The sequence below is a fragment of the Musa acuminata genome, chromosome BXJ3-9, assembly GCF_036884655.1.
Source record: "Musa acuminata AAA Group cultivar baxijiao chromosome BXJ3-9, Cavendish_Baxijiao_AAA, whole genome shotgun sequence".
NCBI lineage: Eukaryota > Viridiplantae > Streptophyta > Magnoliopsida > Zingiberales > Musaceae > Musa > Musa acuminata.
The window spans coordinates 43,760,818-43,784,101 of record NC_088357.1 but is presented as its reverse complement, the minus strand read 5'-3'; the positions used below and the strand labels follow the sequence as shown (position 1 = coordinate 43,784,101).

General features: G+C 37.7%; 3 protein-coding genes across 3 annotated transcripts; all 3 read left to right on the top strand.

Annotated features, from left to right (window-relative positions):
* The first annotated feature begins 342 nt into the window (after positions 1-342).
* LOC135649931 (eukaryotic initiation factor 4A-III homolog B) lies at positions 343-9,653 on the top strand. Its single transcript, XM_065168909.1, has 8 exons — positions 343-763; positions 4,396-4,636; positions 4,723-4,803; positions 6,670-6,777; positions 6,858-6,977; positions 8,429-8,596; positions 8,792-8,878; positions 9,270-9,653. Exons 1-8 carry the CDS (start codon positions 453-455, stop codon positions 9,381-9,383), a joined length of 1,230 nt encoding a protein of 409 aa, XP_065024981.1. The 5' UTR covers positions 343-452; the 3' UTR covers positions 9,384-9,653.
* A 657-nt stretch (positions 9,654-10,310) lies between these two features.
* Positions 10,311-13,053, top strand: LOC135649321 (protein BRICK1-like). Its single transcript, XM_065167561.1, has 2 exons — positions 10,311-10,552; positions 12,802-13,053. Exons 1-2 carry the CDS (start codon positions 10,420-10,422, stop codon positions 12,921-12,923), a joined length of 255 nt encoding a protein of 84 aa, XP_065023633.1. The 5' UTR covers positions 10,311-10,419; the 3' UTR covers positions 12,924-13,053.
* A 6,813-nt stretch (positions 13,054-19,866) lies between these two features.
* Positions 19,867-23,015, top strand: LOC135648487 (BTB/POZ domain-containing protein At1g50280-like). The gene is made up of 3 exons (XM_065166233.1): positions 19,867-20,544; positions 20,628-21,806; positions 22,352-23,015. The coding sequence occupies exons 1-3, from the start codon at positions 20,482-20,484 to the stop codon at positions 22,763-22,765; spliced, it is 1,656 nt and encodes a 551-aa protein (XP_065022305.1). The 5' UTR covers positions 19,867-20,481; the 3' UTR covers positions 22,766-23,015.
* Positions 23,016-23,284: the final 269 nt, after the last annotated feature.

The window sequence follows — 23,284 nt, the reverse complement described above, 5'->3', positions numbered from 1 at the left end:
CTCTTAGTCATAATAGATAATGTAATATTATTATGCATAATATTACTAATATAATAAATTTAATCAACATGAGTTTACTATTATACATATTTTTTATTAAATTGATGGTTATCATAATAACACTATAGAAAGTAATATTTTCAAATATATTTTGATTCGAAACTAGTTTTCAAATATACATGATAATTGACGCAACCGATAGTAACACAGTATCGATTACATTATTTCTCGATTGAAGCAGATTTTGAACATTACATAGAACTGTAAGTTGTGCCTCCAACCCAATCGCTTCCTTAAAAAACTAATATATATATATATATATATATATATTCGTCGATAATTCGAAAAAAGGCCTCCAAAGGTGACGTTTCTAGGGTTCGAGTCGTCCCTCTCGGTCGCTCCCTCGCCTCGCCTCCGAAACACCACCTCGATCTCCTGCTTTGTTCGTCAACATGGCCGCCGCCAGCACCGCAGTGCCTCGGAGCCGGCAGCCGCCAGGCCGCCCCATGGACGACGAGAACCTCGTCTTCGAGACCAGCCCCGGGGTGGAGGCCATCACCAGCTTCGACCAGATGGGCATCCGCGACGACCTCCTCCGCGGGATCTACGCTTACGGGTTCGAGAAGCCCTCCGCGATCCAGCAGCGGGCTGTGATTCCCATCATCAATGGCCGCGACGTCATCGCCCAGGCGCAGTCCGGTACCGGGAAGTCCTCTATGATCGCCCTGTCCGTCTGCCAGATGGTCGATACCTCCATGCGAGAGTATGATTTGTATCTTTTTTTTCGTTTACCTCGATTTCCTTCCTTATTGTTGTCAATTTTTCTTTCTCATTCTTGTTTGTGTTAGGTTTATAGGCTAAGTTTATATTTGGTTTATGTAATGGGAACTGTACACTTGATTTCGACTTTTTCAAGCTTGGTTGATGGCTGGGATTATTGGTTGCAGAAACTTATATGACCTATTGTCCATCGGGATTGTTAGTTGCATCTTTTTCCTTTTTAATGGCATAAGTGGTTGCTTTGGAAAATTATCAAACATACTTTAGAGAAGGCTGGACAATCATGTCAAATTGTGAGTATTATTCTTTTGGGTTAAGCTAGATGTAAAAGCAGTTTGACAATTGGTAGAGTGTAGACATGACTGGAGCTCCCCAGTTACATATTTTTGCATTTGACCAGCACATGATTGATTTTTCATGCTGAGGGACGTTTGGATTTCTACCAAGAGACCAAGCGACTTTCTCTTTTCCCAAATGAAAATTGTTGCATGAACGCCATTTCTTGTGTAACCTAATTGTTTGGAGATGCATTAATAGAACAAGCTTCAATCTGGATCGATGGAATGTGGATTCTTTAAAGCTGAAATTATATGTTATTTTGCTGTTGCATTTTTTTTCCACGTGCAGTGCAATAGTAAATAGGGGTTGAAAGGGGTATAGGAGCTAGGTTGGATGAAGGAATAGCATGAGAAAAGATTGTGTGCTGGATAAATATAATTTAGTCTCTTCAAATAAATTATGGCTTAGAACTTTGTCTTTCAGCAGATCACCTCACTATATACAAATTGCATTGTGCCATAGTTTGTAGTATCAGCTCATTCTAATCCAATAAACCCTAATCAATTCGGTATTGTAGATGAATTATTTGATCTAGGCCAATTTTTGAATCTTATAACAAAAGACAATGTTGTGAACATCTAATTGGATCCTCATATTTAATAGAAAAATTGCTAGTTGTCTTAGTACAAGTGCATCTTTTGCGGGAAAAAATTATAGGAGTGGCAGATCAAAACAGTTACATTTAACAACCTATATATCTAAATGATTAGAAAATACGTCCTCCTCAAGTGTTTAAATGCAGCATTTAGACTATAGAAAATGGAGTTCCAAATGCAGGTTCTTTTGTCTGTCAAACAATGACCATCTTCCATATCGTTTGCCTTATGGCAAAAGGTAAGGCAGGATAAGCTTATAGGACAATCATGATTGTCTAGTAATTGACAAGAAGGAAAAGAACATGAACTATTCTGTTAGATGGTCGCTAACGGTTGCAATCAAAATTAAGCATCACAAGAAAGATAAGGAATATATTACCTTTTCTGGATCTTAAGATTTTTTTTTATTTTGCTTGTGCTAGGAGAACAAAGATCATTCATTAAAAAAATCCAAACCACAGTCTTGTTTTATTGACTTGTCATCTCAGGATCAATCTTAACTATCCTGAATCCATAAGATTTGGCTACAATCTGGCTTAGTTCTTGGTTGTACTCTTGTTGGCAAATAGTTAAAATCAAGGTGAAGATTCATGCTTATGCAGAAAAAAGATCCTGAATGACAAATTGGTGCTTGAACTTTGAAGGATTATTAAGGCAACTGATGCAATTCGGCTCAACATGTTTTCTAAGAAAAAGACTAGACTTTTTTATTTAATTTTTATACTTTTTAAGTCAATATTTGGTCTGGTGTTTAACCAGATCACTCTTTCAGAGTCTCTTCCTTCTCTCTGATCTTTATTAAGTTTTGGTAATGGTAATGACATCTACTTGCTATTATAGAGAGTCATTTTTATTGTCCTTGAATTCTTTTAGAATCTATGTAAAAGTTTGAATAATAGGAATTTTATTTTTGCAAGTCAAATGTCCTATCATAGAGAAAGGAGTCAGATGTATGTTTATCCAAGACTTCTAAATCTCTGTTCTGCATTTTCTTTCCTAGCATTAGGAGGATGTAAGGTGGAGAGGTCAAAAAAATCTCGTCAGCTTAGTTTTTAATGAGCACATCTTAAAAGATTTTTACAAGTTCCAAATTGTGATGTAGCTCCGAGAATCTTTAAATGATTCTTGGATCTACATCATAGTTTGGAAGTTCAAAACCAGGATTGGAATTGTATAGGGGCAATACAATTGACATGAAAAATTGGAATCGGCCATTATTTAAATCTATGAAATCATTTATATAATATGTTAGGAAAATATAAAATTTGTGGATTTAACTTTTCAAAACAATGTATATATGGATACAAAGCAGTAAAGATAAAAGAATATATGAGATAACAATGAAATTAATGGAGAACAATTTATTAAATTAACTAATTACATACAAATGGATATAATAATCCAACAACAAAGATTAAACATCAGGAAGGTTTTGTGACTTGTCTCCGACATTCTAGTGAAAGCATGTTTCTGTATCAGAAGGAAGTTTATTAGGAGTTTGATTAGATGTAGGGGTTGATGTGGGAGGAGTAATCTCTGGTGCCAGCTCCCTCCCAACCCATCCATTCCTCCCACAAATCCCAGCTCGGGTCATACATCCCACTCATCGGATTGCGATCGACATCCTCGCTCCATCCTTGTGGCTGCCACTGCTGTTGCTCCTCCTCAGCACGTCTCAAACTGCTCATAACAATCTGCAGCAATCATGGATGAATTCAGTCACACACCAAGAACAGTAGTATGGATCAATTCATCGATAGTTTATGACACCTCCAAATGGTGACGTTGCATTTCTCACAATATAGAGACTGGAACAACTAAGAGAAATAAAAACATACATAATAGATAAGCATATAATGTAGGATTAAGGGTCTGCAGATTTGGTTCAAATGGCAAGAGTTCTGGTAGTCTCCTTGTCATGGAGATGATGAACAAAGAACAAATTTTGAACATGATGAATAATAATACTAGGTCTAGCAAGATCTCCAAGCGAAAAAGCCTCTCTTTAAATCCTTGATTGCAAAATCCAAAAGGAACACAGGCCAACTTGCACGGTAAGAACGTTTGCCATGATTCTAACCGAACGATGTTATGCATGAACAGGCTTTATAATATCTTGCAGAATAAATAAATGTCGTAATGCGATTCACTTTTGCCTATCCACTTATCTATGTTGTGAAAAAAACACATCATTTCTCTGCATTGATTATTAATTCTATCAACATGAAACAAAGGCTAAACTTCATTAGTAACAGATACTTTATATTTAAGAAAGATGATATGTGGTAGGGATAAACATCAATTAATGAGCCAATGCAAAAAACATTTTAATGATCAAAATCATTAGCCTACTTGGATATCACATTTTCTGCAGATTGAATATTTGCAATTAATAGTTGCAACTTTGGAAAAGTGACCCTGGAAAATCTTTTCTTATATGATGTATGGGGATATTTATGACATTTATATGTTTTATAATATCTCAACTATTTGAGATCGATATATGTATCTTTTCCCGCCATTGAGGTTTAATGCAATATTTCTGATTAAAATATTCATATCAGATAGTTCCTAAAAATAAATACATGTCATACCTAAGGCTTTTACACACAAATTCTGCATTCACATGATTCACCATTATTAAAACTAATCTGTTTAAGTTCATGCATATCTTTTTCAGAGTGCAGGCACTTATTCTGTCACCTACCAGAGAACTTGCTGCCCAGACTGAGAAGGTGATATTGGCTATTGGTGAATACATAAATGTGCAAGCCCATGCATGCATTGGTGGGAAGAGTATAGGGGAAGATATTAGAAAGCTGGAGTATGGTGTTCATGTCGTTTCTGGGACGCCTGGCAGAGTCTGCGACATGATCAAAAGGAGGACCTTACGAACAAGAGCTATCAAAATTTTAATCCTTGTTCGTTTTCCCCTTGTTGTCATCAGTTTAATTATCTAAGCAATATCTATTTGATCTTTTGAGCTAATATTGTGTTATTGGTATAGGATGAAGCTGATGAAATGCTGAGTAGAGGCTTTAAGGATCAGATATATGATGTATACAGATATCTTCCTCCTGAACTTCAGGTTTGGTTCAAGAATCAGAATCTCCTTTGCCCTTGTTCACTATTATCAGCTTTTATTACATGGGTATAATTATTACTTCAATTGGTGCAAGCAAATAATTCCATGCCTCTATAAGATAGGAATCTCGAACTTGCTAGGTGAGCTTTCATCACAAATATTTGATTCTTGGGGTTATCTCGAGTTCTAATAACAATTTCCATGATTATCCTCATGGAGTTTTATATGGAGAGTGAAATTAAGGTGGTCCAAGGAAGACCTGGGTGGAAGAGGAGGGTTAGTATCTGAAATACACAATAAAAGAGGTAACCAGCATCTTAAAAACCTGTCAGACCAGGAACCAACACTCGAACCGGGAGATTTCATCTAGTCTGGTTTAAAATTGTTTTTTTTTTTAATTTTAATATAATCTTCTGCCTTCTGTTGGCAACTGTTTTCATTGTCGACTGCAAGTCTTCCAATTCCTCAGCCTCCTCTTTCTTGTTCTCCTCGTTTTTTCCTTCTCCTTCTCTCCTTCACCTTGTGCTTCTCTCATTCTTCCCTCTCCTCATTCTTATTCCATCTTCTTCTCTCCCTTCTTTTCTTTGACATGTGCTACTAATGGATAATATTTTATTGAAGAACAAGATTTTATAAAAGGAAAGCTTTCTTCCACTTAATTAGCATAGGGTATACATAATATATGTTATTGGAATGATTTGAATACTATCTGAGTTACGTTTGGGATTGTTGGTGGTGTCATCTTCTTCTGTTCTTCCTTTCTCTCTCTATTATCTTCCAAATCAAACACTTGTCATGAAAGTGACATCTGGGCAGGATTAGGGGTTGGAAGTTTTGAATCATGTATTCTGTTCGTGAGATGATAAGCACAAGGTGAGTTGTTTTTCGGCCTATTAGTCGGGTTATTATCTTGTCTTTGAATTTTCTTACTCTATTCTTTCCCAGTCATCCGCTCTGTACCAATCATTTTTTATCATTCTAGCTGATCCTATCGAACTCCAATCTACAACCCCCATATGTATTTTTTGATCCCATGGTAGACCAACACATTTTCTGGCACATGTGCGACATATTGGAAAGTTTGATAATGACGCAGGATATGAAAGAAATTCTTGGGTTCCTACAAGTGCTTCCTCAAAGCTCGAAATCAAGAACACATATAAGAAATTTTGCAAGATGAGTTTTCCATGGCAGAGAAACAACTACATTGAGCTAGAGATGTAAGATGAATTCCATATGATCTACATGAATACTCTAAAGGCGTTGGAGAAGACAGCCAATATGCATCAAAGCATCATTGCAGGGTTTTTAGGAAATCAAGTATTATTGATGATGGATCAAGCGTCCTCTGCCACTGATCTTCTGATCTTAGCAACTGTGCCTATCAAATGGTGAACTGGTGATCTGCCTATGTGGTCATGATGCATATGTCAGGGCCAAGTTGACACTCATATGATAGCATAAGATCTTGGTTAAATTGCATTCATATATAGATTTCGCTACTTATCCAACTAGATTATTGCATTCTTTAGGTAATTATTTAGATATTTCTGTAATAATCTCAATAAGAGTTTATGGTAAAATGAAGGTGAGGGTCAAGAACTGCGAGGGATTGAGGTCACTATAACCATCACATATTGGTACACTGGATTATGACAGTTTATTTAGAAAGCTGTTTTAGGCATTCTTGGTTTAGGTAATTTGGGAATCTTAGAACTCTGGTGGTCAAGGAGACTTTTGATGTCTTGGATTTTTTTTCCCCATCTTGTTCTTCCAACTTTTAAGCCCTAGTAACAAAGTCTTACTTTTGTTTGTGCAACAGCATAAATGATATTACATGTCATTGGTACATATGATTTATTTCTGTAGGTTGCTCTGATATCTGCAACACTTCCTCATGAAATTCTGGAGATCACCAACAAGTTTATGACAGATCCCATAAGAATTCTTGTCAAGCGTGATGAATTGACACTGGAGGTAAAGTATTTTCTGAATTTTATTATCAAATCTTATCTTATTCTTTTATGATTGCTAACCTTTTCATGCTATCACTCCAGGGTATCAAGCAATTTTTTGTTGCAGTGGAGAGAGAGGAGTGGAAATTTGATACGTTATGTGATCTCTATGACACCCTTACTATCACTCAAGCTGTTATTTTCTGCAACACAAAAAGAAAGGTGATATACAAACCATTAGATTTAGGCAGTCAGTATGGTCCTGATTTTGAAGCAAGCTGTTACAAATGTTTTAACCTTTTGTTTTTGTGCAAAAAAATGTTTGAATTTTTAAACTAACATACTAGTGCATTCTCATTTTTCTCCATATACTTAAGGCATCTCTAAAAAGTGTATCTGCTGAGTGGAAGAAACTTATAATAACAGCCTTGTCAACTGAAAACACATCCAGTTTTTTTACTACCTTCAAACATTCTTTTATGAAAATTAGTTTACTTATAACTGTTTATTGTTCCTCTATTTCTAGCCTTTATTTTTTTGGGTTTTCTGAATCTGATAGCCAATAAAGGGGAGTGCTTCATTTAATGTAAGAAAAATCAACATTATAAACAAGTGAACAGTCCAAAACTTTTTAAACAATCTGCAAATTAGTATGAAATGCTTTAAGTTGCTAAATAAATAGGTAGAACGTGACACATCTGGCTTTCAGGGTATGTTGCGTCTAAGTTCAAAAGTAGATAATAAATCAGAAATATATAGTTATAGATAAAAGAACTTTACAAATTATTGGGGAAGCACTGCATCCTTATCAATGAATTTGTTCAAAGTGATGTTTTCTTCATTAGTTCTGCAGTCATACAAAACTCATTATCAATCAATAATAGTGATATGTCAATTTTAATAAAATCATGGTAGGTACTTAGGATAACTGCAATTGCTGTATATTAGAAGACAGATTGATATCTTCTTGGGCAGCCCATGACTTGGATTAGAAACTCATACATACATTAACACTGATTTCGGTTGTGTATATTCCCTGGGTTGCATATAGAGGGATATGAATCTAGGCTTTAGGAACCAAAGCTGTATTGGAAGGGTTTTATTAAAAATCTTTTTAACATGCCTAGTGTTAAGAATAGTTGTTGCAAAACATTGTATTCTTTGTACAGAATGTTGATTTTAGCTTTCCAAAGCCTTCAAGTTCGTCATAGTTGAAGTATTGCCTGTATGCATATCGTGAGCACATAATATGGTATCCACTGCTTTCAGCTATCAATGAAGGCATCTTTAATCAATCAATGCAACATAGATTATTGGATGATAAAAAAAAGGAAAGGGAAACAATGAAGTTACCTGAAAAACATTGTTTGAGCATGTTTCTTGGGTACCACCGTTGACAGTCATGTAAACTGTGCTTCTTTTCCCAACTACTAGCAACACAGATATCATCAATCAGGTTTCTCGTGGAAACAAAATATTGATATATCATCATAAAACTTTCCTGATGTCTACTCAAGATTGAACAAACATTTTTCTTTGGAGATAAACTAGATTTAAATTTATTTTCTTGAAGTTAACCAAGGCTCCATTGTTTGTCTTCTTACAATAATTTATGGTGTACCTTTGTATTACTTGCAAATTAGATTGATTGTGGTGCTAATTGTTTCTGGCAGGTTGATTGGTTGACTGAGAAAATGCGCAGTAACAACTTCACAGTATCTTCTATGCATGGCGACATGCCCCAAAAAGAGCGAGATGCAATAATGGCAGAATTCAGGTCGGGGGCTACTCGTGTGTTGATCACTACTGATGTATGGGCAAGGGGGATTGATGTCCAGCAGGCAAGATCTTGTGCTGAAAACCTTTTTAGTAGTTTTTCATAGTATTGTAGTTAACTGTGTGATTGATTACATGTGAGTCCACCATAATACCCCTTTTCTGGAATTCAAAAAGTACAGTTTGATTTTTATTTTTATTTTACAGCAATCTCATAATCTCTTCCAAATAATATTTTTTATATTCTTTGCAATGGGCAGGTATCGTTGGTAATAAACTATGACCTTCCAAACAACCGAGAACTCTACATACATCGGATAGGTCGTTCAGGACGTTTTGGGCGCAAGGTAAGAAGTTTTTTTTTCTTGTGAGATTACTTTTTATGAAAAGTTTGATCTCTGTGTCTTTGTCTTTACTTCTCTCTCCCTCCCGCCTCCTTTTGGTTGGTTATATAGAAAATAGAAACCTTCTCAAAGAACCATGAACCAACTGAATCACCAAACTAGGGCACCACCTCAACCAATGCCAATGATCTTCCCCGAGATACCTAGTTACCAAATACATTTTCCTAGCTAAATTTCTGAGAAGCTAGGTTTCGGACCATGATGACTTCATCAGAAAAGGCACTGCCTTCATTTTTCATGCTTCCAACCAGTATAATTCAGCTAGTTTCCTTGGTTGAGTGAAAAATGATTTGTTTTTACCCCCCAATAAATGGTTATGTATGGGGTTTTGTAGGGTGTGGCGATAAACTTTGTGCGCAAGGATGACATCCGTATACTAAGAGATATCGAGCAGTACTACAGTACTCAGATTGATGAAATGCCAATGAATGTTGCCGATCTCATATGAATACTCGATCCAAGGGCAACCCGTTTACCCCTGTGGGAAACACTGCAACAATTTGCTTCTTGACTATTATCGTAAAACCAGTTGTGTGATGGTTCTGTATTGCTGTTGTCTGCTGGAGTTGATGATTGCTCACTTTCTATAAACTAAGCCTGTAAATTTTCTGGGATTCTGCGGAGCTTGATGGTTATATAACTTCGTGGTAGGAGTAACTGGAGGATTGTAATCTTGGGTGTCTGTGAACCTAAATGTCTGAACTAATTTTTCCTGGTATCTTTGACTTGTTTATTCTTTTTCAACATAGAGATAAGGTGGTCACGTTGACCATTGACACCATGGTCAACGGCCCCACACGGAGAACCTTTGTATTTTCAAAGGTAAGACTTCGTGCGTCCACTTTCCTCGCATCCACGTCGGTGCAGTGGATTATTGCTCTCGAATGGATCACAGGTGATAATTACTCTCGAATGCAAAGAATATAGCAAAATGCTATAAAAATAATCTTATAACAAAAATAAACAACGAAAAAGATAGTTTTTGAGGTGGGATAATGATAGTTCCTATATCAGAACCTTCCTATCAAGAGTTAAAGATCATTATCACCTCAAGCTAAATGATGGTTACCACATCAGAACCTTTCTATCAAGGGTTACCACCTCAAGACAAGCAAACTGTGCACTAGCGGCCACCAACTACCCTTCACTTCAAGCCAAATTGACTAATTATCAATTTTGCATTTATTATTTGAAATTTAAGTTATATATATATATATATATTATAATAGGACATAAAATATTGCGCATAATATATTATTGCTTCGTTAGCTGTTGTCAGTTAAATATTGGTTTAAATAAACTAATTTGGATTTATAAAATGATTTGAGGATCACCAAAATTTATAATGATAAATATATTCACCAACTTCTCTATCTCTCATCCTTCATTACAGGCAGCTGCTACTGCTGATCTGCTGCTGCTGCTTGCTGGTCTCCTTCCTCCTCCTCGTTTGGTTTGTTGTGATCAGATCGGATTCAGATCGAATGGCGAGGGCGGGAGGGATGACGAACGCGGTGAACGTGGGGATCGCCGTCCAGGCCGACTGGGAGAACCGCGAGTTCATCGCCAACATCTCCCTAAACATTCGCCGCCTCTTTGACTTCCTCCTCCAATTCGGTCCGTCTCTCTCTCTCTCTCTCTCTCTCGTTTCGCTTTGATGCAAATTAGGTGGTTGTGCTTGGGATCTGATCAAGATTAACCTCTCGATCGTGAGATACCAAGTGAAGTCTATCCTCTGATATGGGAATCGTGACCCCGAGACGATGCGGATCCAGGTGTTGGAAGATGGGGGGATTCGGAAATGGTACTGTCGGCGGATTTATTCTTCAATTTATTGGGTTCAGGGCGTGGTCAATTCATCGTCTTTTTGTTGGATTTGTTTTGAGATGCTGATATTATCGCTAATGCCGCATACTTTAGGATCTAGGTCTTGTAATCCTTCTGTCTTTGGCCAATTGTCAAGCAAGCAAAGAAAGAAAAAGAGGGAAAATGGTTGAAGTTAGGATGCTCGCAAAAGCTTGGGAATTGTCACCTTGTAGATGATCAAAATAAGATGAAAGGACAATATGGTTACCTCTAAATAGTAGAATAAATGGGAAGAAATTTAGTGAAGTTGAGGAAGCTTGGATTAAGTCTCTTTCTTTTGATCTTTGTAATGCTCACTAGAACTAGAATAGAAATGCAGAAGGCTCTTGTAGGATGTAAACTCCTGAGGACAAGTCTGAATCCATTAGCCGGACCCCTGAAGTCCAACTTTGGCTGTGCACTGCCGATGATTTGATGTAGCTGTTTTCTAGATTATGTACAGGAATGAATAGTAGGAGAATCAACTTTTATTTTTTTTCTCTGTTTGCAGAAAATTTAACTTTCATAAAGCAACAATAAAGTTCAGAAGAGCAGCTGCTTAAATATCTAATTAGAAGTTGTATATATATATATATATATATATATATATATATATATATATATATATAATTGGATAAAATTTAAACACCTATTCCATGGAAGCATGGAGCAAAGATCTAGCATGACACGCTCAAGCTTAAATGGTGATGTTGAGCGGCAGCAAGTCATGATATGGCAGAGTGTTTTTTTAGTGCTATAACATACTATCTAAAACTATAATAAAAATAAATTTGGTTAATTTTTGGCAACATTAAATTTCCATTTGTTCAATAATTTTGGTCAAGAATAGGTTATCTTAATAAACTATTCTAGTTTTCTAAAACAATGTAATTACAGTCACATAAATTTGTTTCTGCTTTTGTAGGTCTATAAGTTATGTTGTACATTTATATGTTATTATGTTCTCAAGGCCAAGGCTAATGATGTATATCTATTAAATTACCTTAGATGTCCTTTTAGCTTAGTTTGTATTTCTTGCCCTAGACATTTTCCACATTTTTATATGTCGTGGGAGATTTTGGATAAGTAATAAGTTGCTAGGTGGCAGCATAGTGGCAATTTGAGATGACTACACAAAAATGGATAGGATTGCATTCCTACCAAGGATTTAAATTCATTTGGAATTAAGTGTATTGAGTTCTTAACAAATTATTGTCTGATTGGCATCAATGTAGATGTGGTAGATGGTTTGCCAATTCTGGATTCTTTGTAACAGAGGAATCCATCACCATAGAGATATTAGAAACTAAGACATGCTTGGAAGGAGGCAGATTAATTCTTTCTTGCATTTCAAGAATTTCATACTTTTCACCTTATGCTAAATCAATGTCTTTTGTCTCTGTTGAGACATTCGGATTGGTTAGTGTATTATTGCACAAGTGATGAGTTTCAAATTCGAGCTCATGTGTGAGCATCATATATGCCATTGAATGTAAATGAAAATATTTTTTAAAATTTTAAATTTTAAAAAAATCAATATGCCCTTTGAGTGGACATAAATCTCACTTACAAGCATTTTTTTGGACATAAAAGTACTCAATTGCTAGACATCTGCATCCTTTGATTGAGGAAAGCTATTACCTCATCTGAAGCTGTGATATGAGTACTCAATATTGCAGGAGGTTTCCCATGGATATAACTTGTTAAATTTACTCCCCTTTTCGATGATTATATCTTTGTTCTTCATCCATATGCATCAGTTGTAAGCATGACATCTTTTGCTGCTTCCAATACTTGGACTGGCTGGTGTCTTTGGTGCATGGCATTCTACAAATACTTTTTTGATATCATGAGAAACATCCGTAGATAGAAAACCGAAAACACACATGGCTATGATGAATGTGTTGGGCCTAATTAGAGAGTCTAGGCTATTTAAATCTAATGAGAATAACTCATTTTTTCATTAATGCACCCATGCATGTGTTTTGATTCTTCATGATTTCATTCTTATGCTTTTCCAGAGGCTACAACAAAGGGCAAGCTGGCTGCATTGAATGAGAAGCTTGATGTCTTAGAGCATAGGTTGCAGGTGCTTGAGGTCCAAGTCAGCAGTGTAACAACAAATCCCTCTGTGTTTAACTAAGTTGTACTTCTGATATGTTCTCTGATACTGTAACTAGATTGTTAGACCTCTGGAAATTACAACCTATCTTGTCAATTTCACACATCGTTTTTCAATATGGCCATGGGGATTATATATGCCTCTTATTCAATCTTGATAATGCAATTTGTTGAGAGTGTGACAGTATGTCAACCATTGAAATTTATTGAGATGATAAACTTGTGACTTCAGAGCCTTTTGACTCATCTTAAAAATGATGAACAGATTGGTTGATAGATACATTTCACAGTAAAAATAACTTAAAATCTCTACAGCTTTTCTGTGTTAGCTGGATCTTAAATCTGTCTTATTTGGATGGATCTAGGTTGATAACAATTGAAGGTATTCTAGTCACAGATGCACGAACTAGTTATTGCCGTTTAGCCTTCTGTTTCTTCACAAAATATGTTAACAAGCCTTTGACATTTACATGAATCTGATATTAATTTCTATGAATGATTGTGAATCAGGTAAACAGTCTTCCTACCCATAAGAAATCTTGGAAACTCCTGTGAGTATTGTGTTGCATCTTCATTCTTCTGTGATTCTATGTTTTACAGAATCTGATCTAATTCGAGTACATAGCAACCTCTATCCCATATTGTCAAGTCTAATTTGGATCCAACTTGAAATGCTTATAATTTGATCTGATGATATAATATATTAAAAATGATTAGGGATGATGGTGGATTAATTTTTTTTAGTACTTGATTTTGTTTGACCCATTTAACCAAGATTTTTGATATCCTTACGGTCTAATTGCTCCATTTTTATTAATCTGATTCAGGTTTCATAACTGTTAGATATATCATCTCAATGTTAAAATTGTTGAAGTGTTCAAAACTGAACCAGCTTATAAAATGTATAATAATTAGTAAGACTTATGTAAAATTGCTACAGAAAAGTTTGATCGAACAGGTATAAGACCTTATTTACCTGAGCTGATATGACAAACTTCTTGCTAAAGAGTATTAATCTTTTAGGTAAATACTGCTATACTTGTAGCAGGAGAAGCTTCACCAGATCACAGGAAGGAACAGAGAGCTTCATTACCTTCACCAATGTATCAATGTCAGCTTCATTCTCAGCGACATCGTTCACTGTCAGATGCATTGTTTGCTTCATCCATGGAGTTTGAGACGCCGACAAGAAGAGATACAACACCTGCACTCGACTTCTGTGGTCTGTACACTGTAAGATAGGGAAAGTGAGCTCCCTCCGCAGATATACTTACCATTGTCTTCCCTCTTCCTGCATGCTTCAGTGCCCTATTAGTGGACTGTCTGTACTCAAAAGCTTGTCGATGGTCGGTCCGTGAACTGTCGCAGGAACAAGCTTTGCCAAGCAGAAACGAAGGGAGCGTTTGACTGCACCTATCCATATCTCGGTGAAGCGTCTGTTGGGTACTATTGGCATCATCACAAATGTAGAATAGTATTTGCAGACCAAGACCGCTTTGTTCGACTGTTTCTAAGACAGTTGGGTCGAACCAAGCAAAACGAAAGGAAGACGACATTCCAAGCAGGTAGAGTTGTACCAGAGGCCATTTAATTGCAAGAGGCCACGGTTTCAAAGCAAGAAAGGCAGAAAGAAAGATCCATTAACTTGCAAAGGTGGAGTTGTACAAAATACTGTACTCTTCTTGTACAAAAGAAAGGTGGCGGTTTTCTGAAGCTGTCATCTGGATCGAGAAAGAGAGAGCGACAGAGAGAGAGGGAGAGAGAGAGAAAGAAAGGTGGGTGGATTCTGAAGCTTAACAGCGACAAGTGGATGAACAAATGTCCCCTAATTTAGTGATGAGATAAATACTAGTGGATCAACACTTGCTCTCTGACAAGAACTTCTCACAAAAAATTCAATGATTCATAGTCAGACTTGCATTTTGGCAGAATCAGAACAGAGATTCTATATTGCTCACTGCTACAAAAAGGAACTGTGAGTAGCACTATCTGTTCGTAGTCTTCATAAAGCTCGACCTACAACGGAAGAAAAAGAGTGTGTTGTTCTTCCAAAATGTACAAGTAGAATATGGACAGTACAGATGTTGCTTTTGTGTGAATAGATTAGGACTAACTGTTAGTAAAACACTTTGCTAATGCACTATCATGTTGCAAACTTGTAGGAAATTAAAATGATTTCAACATCTATTTCACAATCTGAGAAATCTACTCACTGCTGGATTCTTTCCACAACTTACTTGTAGTTGAAGGATCCAACTCATTTCATTTACAGGCACTACACATATGGATCCTAAATGAACTTTTGGTCAAGAACTTCACACAAGAAACCAACAAACTAATACCCAATATTTTAGCTTTTTCCAATGCTGCATTATCATAATTTCTCGTTGATGTCTGACTAATGTGGTTATTTCTTTCACATTAGTATCGAGCACTGTCCCAATGGTTGAATCAGATCAACCATTCATCACATCCATGCAGCAACTACATGAAGCAGCTGTAAAACCAAAAGAAGAACATACAATATGATCTGTAACAGGTGATGTGGCTTACTGATCATATCTTGTGACATCTGATCATAGCTGAAACATGTGATATACCTCTCTCTCTCTCTCATGATGAATAGAGATGATTGAACCCCAAGGATAGTGGAGATGAGTTAACTGCACTCAAGAACACTTAAACCAAGTCACTAAAGAAGAAATGGCACATTCTACCGAAGAACTCATCCACCCCCATGCAGAAATATACATATCTTAATCGTGTATCCCATGAAGCTGCATGCACTTCTACTTCTTCTCAGACTCAACTCGACAACAACCCTAACAAGCTCACATTGTGTTCAACGACTGCTGTATAACATGTGACAGACTGAACAACAAGCCTAGAGAGAAGGCAGTGCGCAGGCCTCCGGCCAGAAAATGATCGGCTTTACTTACTGAAACCAGAGTAAAAAATCCAAGAGAAACCAACAATGCGTTGGTCAGAGACTGGTTGGTTGCAGCAGCACAGGTTAAACTTCACGTACACAATCCCTGTTCTCCCGCACAGTGATCCGCATGCAATGCGCGGCAAAGATCCAACACAGGGGCCACCACATATGCCATTCCTATCGATCATTCCTCTCGTTGCAGTGGTAACTGTGTGTTCACGTGAGGAAGAGCTCGAACTTGCGCTGCAGAGAACGACGACCCATCGATCATGTTCTCCGGTGATTGACCTCATTAGATGAGTTACAATATCCCATAGAATTATCTCCTCATACACATATATTATGCATGAAGAGTACACATATTATGTGGTTTGGAAACAGATATATGGTTTTTCATGGGGAAAGAACCATTAACTTGTATGTATCTTCTCTTCTTCTGCAACTTTCTATATCACTTTATCTACTTCTTGAAGACGTGATAAATTAGAGATGGAAAACAATAACTGTTTTAATTTTTGTGTGGAAATTAGTGCATGGAAATGCGACAATTTTAGATGGAAGGAATCACGCAAGGAGGACAACAATTTAGAGGGGAATTGCTTTGCTTTTGCAGACAGTGCATGTTTGGATTGTCTGCATATAGTATTTCGAAGGACTGTTGTAAGATGCTCTTTCTGCCAATTCGAGATCTCCAAATCACATCTGAATTACTCTTCATAGATGAACTGTGCATCCGATGTTTCAAAGGTTTCTTATGTCCAATTCACCTTTACAGCAGCAAGAATAATAGTTCCAAACTGAAGCAGCATAATTCAAACTATAATATTAGGTTATCTTATATAATGAATGGTTATGATCACATAAAATGGACTCTTCTGAAATCACTATTATTGCAAACATTATCAAACTATAGACTTTTGATATGGTAAAATGGAGAAGCAAATTCAGATGACATAATGTGATTACTCTCTCTCTCTCTGTGAGACTGTTGGATTAGGATTCAGTATTAGGTTTTCTGAGCTTCTTAATTTGTGGGAGGCTGGTCTTCTTGTCTTGCCAATTATTTGAAACGTAGCTGGCGAGATCCTTGCACTGTCACACACATGTTCATGGGTCCTACGACTCCGACGTCCATGGCCAACTTCCAAGGCCTCTGCAAAAGAGGAAGGACGTAACCAGTTGCATGCAAACCATAAACATCCATTTCTTGACCTGACTCAAGCATGCAGTCTCCCTGTTCCTTTTTCCCGGTCTCAGACTTCAAAACTTATGCTACACACACCTTCAAGACTCACATCTCACATGAACACACACACACACACACACACCAGGAAGAGGAGAGACAGAGGGTTGGCCACTGCTAAGCTACAGTAAGGTGATCACTGTTGCGTTATTCTCATGGCATGCATCGCAGTTTGGGGGAACATTTCAGGTCCTTAAATCTATTGGTGCAGCTGCAGCTGCATCTGCTGGCTTGCTATGTTGAGTACAACTGCTACTGAAGGAAGCGTCAGGATTCTGGAATTCTCTGCTGCTTATGGAGTGCTTTTCATGCATGGTAGGCAGGAAACCAATTGATAGGTCTCTAAGCTGGCTCATTGGTTTGATTAACAAGTAAAAATCTAAGACTGCTTTCTTGTTTTTTATTAGAATCAATCTAAAACCCAATTAAAGTCCAACCTTATTTTTAGTAACTACTAATTTGTTTCCTTAGTGTTTGTCTGATATAGGATGTTACTTGAGTCACAATACATGATTTTTCTTTTTTTTTTTAAGTACATTTAGGAATAGGAGAGGAGAGTATAAAAATCTATAAGTGAATATACTGTACATCCTAGAATTGTTAATTTCGAAATTGATAATCGTTATGGAGTTAATCGATCAATTTTTCGAGATCCGTTAGATGATTCTTTTAAGAAAATTTCTTAATGGTCTTAATTTTACTTACATGATGGGTAAAATTATTTTGATGCTCAAATTAGTCTGAGCATCCAAGAAAAGGTCCTTATTTATAGTGAGCATAGAAAAGAGTATTCTTTAAATCAAGAACATTCTGATTTGGTTCTAAATGTCCCAAAATATTGACCATACAAGAAATACTAGAAGTTAAGCTATCAATAATTTCTTTCTTATATTTTTTTTTTTCTATGAAACATTAATAACATGAACATTAGTTATACAAGATTTGAGGATCATTATAATTAAACAGATCCAAGACAACCTTCTTTCTTTTATTTTTTTCTACGAAGCGTAGGTTATACAACAATTACAAAAATGATTTATGACTGACATCCAGTAATTTATTTCATTAAAATAAATTATCTTAATGTGTATTGTATATATAATTCACACCTTATATAATGAATTAATGTTTTTTTTTTGTCTAGCCTATGACTAGGTTTATGACTATGCATTAATGTATATGCATCTATGAAGTTTGTATAAAACATAGAATAGAAGACATCAATTGTTTTCTGACAATCACAACTAAAGATAATTTTATATTTCATTATATATTCAATACATGAATTATTTTACTAACATTCTTACTTGTCATGAGTTATAATAATATATATATAGATACATAAGTGTTCATAATGCTTAACAATTTTGTGTGCTCAGGTAAAAAAAAAATAAAGTTAATTTGGCCAACATTTAACTCTTCTTCATGTAATTATTTAAGTGTTGATTGACAAGATCAAAAACCTCATTATAATTCAAACATAATACTAATTGGCTTTTAAAGCTGAATAAAATATGATACAATAATCAATCAAACCAATGTGTTAAATACTTGAAGTAATTTAAGGAACACAAACAATAAAATAAAACAGTCATTTTTATTTGTTTCTAATGAAAACAACAAAGTGTATGTTTTCTTTTGTGCAATTCATACAACATATTGTTTTATCATATCAATGCCAACAAGTTGTCCTCTTTCAATTGAAAACAATATGATTATATGTACAGTGGGGGACTCCTATCACCTATTCTTGTAGGATAGGCTCCACAATAATGTAGCCATTCCATCATTAGTGATCAAATGACTATAATAATTGATGAATATTAGGCTTATAAAGCAATATGTTTATCATTTGTAACCAAAAGATAACATTTGTTTATTGTTAGGAACTGATTAGTGTTTATCAAATGACTATAGTGAAGAACTAATTAGTGAACACAACTCATAGCTACAAGTATTTGCTTATGGAATTCTTTCTGAGGCCTTTGGAGTTTTAAGATTTCTTGACTCATATTATTCCCACTACATAAAAATCAGGTTTGACAAACTCTTAGCCATATAATTTGGACAAATAATATAGTTTTATAGGATATTTTGCCAGGCATTGGCATTAAAATCAATGCCAAAAGCTTCCTTTGGACTCCAAACTTGTCTCAATGTCTCCTTCAAAAACTTGGGCTGTTGTTTCACATTGTTCACATCAACAAGTCCTATGTAGTTCCTCAAATTAAAGGGTGGAATCTTCATCTTTTTATAGCCATCACAAGAAACATGTAGTAGAGGAGCTACTTCCATGTTCTATCTACTTCAATACAAGTAGCATAAATTTGGATTAGTGCAATAACAAATACTTACATGTTGATTATTATACACTACAAAGTCTGAAACTTCTCAGTATGAGTTATCCTACAAACCTGCAGCCTAAATCCTACTCCCTATTGGGGTTTTCTTAACAGTAAGCACTTGGATGTTCTTGGTGGTCACATTAGGAGAAAAGGTCTTGGTTGCATCACCAAATAATATACATATAGATAAGCAGTACCAAGGTCATACTGGTCACCTCTGGATTTCATCTTTTAATCTGCAGACACTTGTCTTTGAGTGATACCTAGGGTTCTTCCTTGCCTGTTCTGCCCTAATTAACCCAGGTTAATCATCTTGGCTGGAAAAGATGAGACTGTTGTCACCCTGAATTGCTTGGCCAGCCATGCATGAGGCTTGGAGAAACATGCATGGATGATGTTGGACCTCCCACTTTTTTAGTAGCTCTCACTCCATGCCAAGAGAGACGAGGGAATCCTTTGTCCTCCTCTCTCACACCCAAAAACCTCAGAAGCCAACCATTTCTCCATTTGTCCTCCTCCTCCATTCAAAAACCAAAGGCACAGCCCCTACTTGGTTCTTCCTCACTTGTGTGCATGAGGAGGTGTCCTGATGGTGCTGCCCTCCTTATGATGGTCCATTTCCTCCACCTGGTAATCATCCCCTGGATTCAATTCCATCATGCAGCCTCAAAGCCTTTCACTCCAACCCAAAGGCTGCCCTAAAACCCTAATGGTGACAAGCCTGTTCGATTACACTAGAGCAAATACAGCTTCTTGGTTTCCTGAGTCTGTCACCAGCTGCAGACAAAACCCATGCAATTCCCCACTTACAAGAAGAAAACACTTGGAAAGACTCCCGTTTATGTGAGTGGGTTTGATGAGAACCTTATCATTTCTACTTCTCTTACATGCATTCATGAAGAGACAAACACAGACAACCATCAAGAAACTGTAGAGTGAGAAGGAGTCACCCTATCCTTAAACCTCCTCTTTGTGAGCTTTCCATCTCCTCCTCCTCCTCCTCCTCCTCCTCCTCCTCCCCTAGTGTCTTTCGTCCCATCTTTCTTGGCGTCCAGGAGCCATGCATGAGCTCTGTGATCTCAAGGTCCTTGTCGATGGGCAGCACACTTTCCTCCTCCACGAGGTGTTCGATCTTTAACACCCTCCTCCCATGTGATGAATCGTTTCAAGAAATCTGAATCTTGTTGTGTCTTGGCTCTAATGCAGAAGACCATCTGCTCGTTCTCGGGGAGGATGAAGAAGATGGTGAAGCAGGAGCGCAAGAGAAGCCAAGGCAAAGGCTGGGCGGCGCTCAAGATGATGGAGTTCCCCGGCGGCCCGGATGGGTTCGAGTTGGTGTCAAGATTCTGCTACAACGGCGGGAGCATCGCGATGAGCCCAGCCAACGTTTGTGTCCTCCACTGCTCTGCTATTCTTCTTGAGATGACCGAGGAGGTCGCCGCCTGCAATCTGTTGAGGCAGTCGGAGACGTTCTTGGAAGGCCTGTTCTACTGGACGTGGAGCGAGATCTTGACGGCCTTGAAGAGCTGCGAGACCTTGTTCCCCACCGCTGATTCCTCCGGCCTGGTCTACAAGCTCATCTCCTCTCTCCTCGAGAAGATCTCGGCCAATTCAGGGACGCCGCTTACGTCCGCGACACTCTGCCTTTCCTCCTCCTCTTCCTCCTCGTCGCCCGAGACCTCCGGCCTAATGCGCTCTTCATCCACCAAGACTTCCGAGGCCAGCAAGCCTTGTTTCGGTAGGGAGTGGTGGTTCGACGATCTCACCAATCTGTCCCCCACCATCATAGAGAAGATGATGAAGGCCCTCGGAGCCTATGGCACCGACAACAGGAACCTCATCTTGACCAGGTTTCTCTTGTATTACCTAAAAGCTGCAGGCCAAAAGCCAAGCTTTTGTGGTGGTGGTGGTGGAAATCATGGGCAGGGCAAGGAAGAGTACGGTGGTCTCGCGGACACTGCAGTCTATGGAGTGGCACTGATGGGAAGAACAGCCTTTTCTTGCAGAGGACTCTTCTGGGTTCTGAGAGTGGTCTCTGGCTTGGGACTCAGCAGGGAGTGCAGGCAAAAACTGGAGATGTTGATGGGCCTCATGCTCGACCAAGCCACCTTGGATGATCTCTTGGTCTCCGGTCACAATAATGGTGCCTATGATGTGAATCTGGTGGTGAGATTGGTCAGGATCTTTGTGGGTGCTGAGGAGAGCAATGCTTCATCCCTGCAGAGGATGAAGAAGGTTGGAAGGCTAATTGACAAGTACTTGGGCGAGATCTCCCCTGACCAGAGCTTGAAGGTCTCTAAGTTTCTTGGACTGGCTGAGAGCCTCCCAGACTCTGCTAGAGACTGCTTCGATGGGGTCTACAGAGCCTTAGACATCTATCTTGAGGTAAACCATCGAACACCTTTACGGTTAATTCTTTTCTTGGATTACAGTTTGATTGCATGTAGAGATAGGCAGTCGTTTGGGTGAACATAAAGAGTACAAGAACTTCTGCAAATTCTCTAAATCTTTGTTACAGAGTACTACTAGAAGCAAGAAAGGAACTGCTTAATCATTGATGTTTCTGTGAGCTCTGCAATGTGTTCTCAAGAAATGTAGTTCTTCATTCATTTGGATAAATTGGTAGGAGGTTGGAAAAAAAATTCCCTTTTGATCTTTACATTTTTGTTTCATTTCTAGCTCAAATAAGTTCTGGCAGATTGATCTTTTCTGTACCACATCTTCAGAGGCACAATTCAATCCTGTTCTATCTGGTGCTTGATGACAACCCAATCCTATATTTCTGTTTGCAAGTGATCAGCTATATATGAAGTCAGCAGATTTCTGACATGAATTCATTTCTTATCATTACTAGCTGACCTGAATGCTTTCATGATCATGATCACATATCTGCCTTCGGTCATTGCTGATTTGGTTTGATCTTGCCTCAGTCACATCCAACACTCTCTATCGAGGAGCGAACGAGGCTGTGTCGATGCCTGAACTACGAGAAGCTCACGCTCGAGGCCTGCAAAGACCTTGCAAAGAACAGGAGGATCCCACCAGGGATTGCAGTGCAAGCACTGGCCTCGCAGCAATCCAAGCTCCAGATTAGGACTAATGTGGATGATAGGCATGGCACAGATCAGAAGCTAAGAAGAGTTAAATGTGCCGTGCCAGTGGAGCACAAGAGGGCTTCTCCAAAGCCACTGGACGAGAAGGAAGAGCTAAAGTTCAACCTGCAAAGAATGCAGAACAGGGTGATGGAGCTGGAGAAAGTTTGCCGGGAGATGAAAGGTCAGATGTCCAAGATGCTCAACAACAAGTCCTACCACAATGCTAGGGGACTGTCAAGGCTCTGTTAGCTGTGTGCTTCTCCACTGTCCTCCTCAACCTCTACACCTCGCGACACCGAGTTTTTCTTTCTGTATAGTTCAGTAGATCTGAGTGGTGTACATTGCTAGGTGAAGTTTACTTCTGATTCAGTTTCAAAATTTTGCCCCCTACTGATTTGTTATCATTCCTACCTTGTGTACTAAGCTCTAGATATATCAGATCATCGAAACTGAAGGCTGTTTTCAGATATTGTAAAGCTTCAAGTATCCTAATTGTCATTCTGAGTTTGATTGAGTTCTTCAGCTTTCCTTTGCTTTCCTCATTCATCAGCAAAGGTGTCCACATGTTTAGGGATGAGTCTGACTACAATTGGCACATGATACACACTTGATATTTGTTTTGATTATTCCAAATCCAGAGGCATTCATATCTCCACCACATCTTGATATTAAACACCTTTTACTCAGAATCATAACAAGTATCAACATTTGGAAAGCCACTTGTGGATAGATTTTTGCAAGTGAACGGTCAAAAAACAATTAGAAATC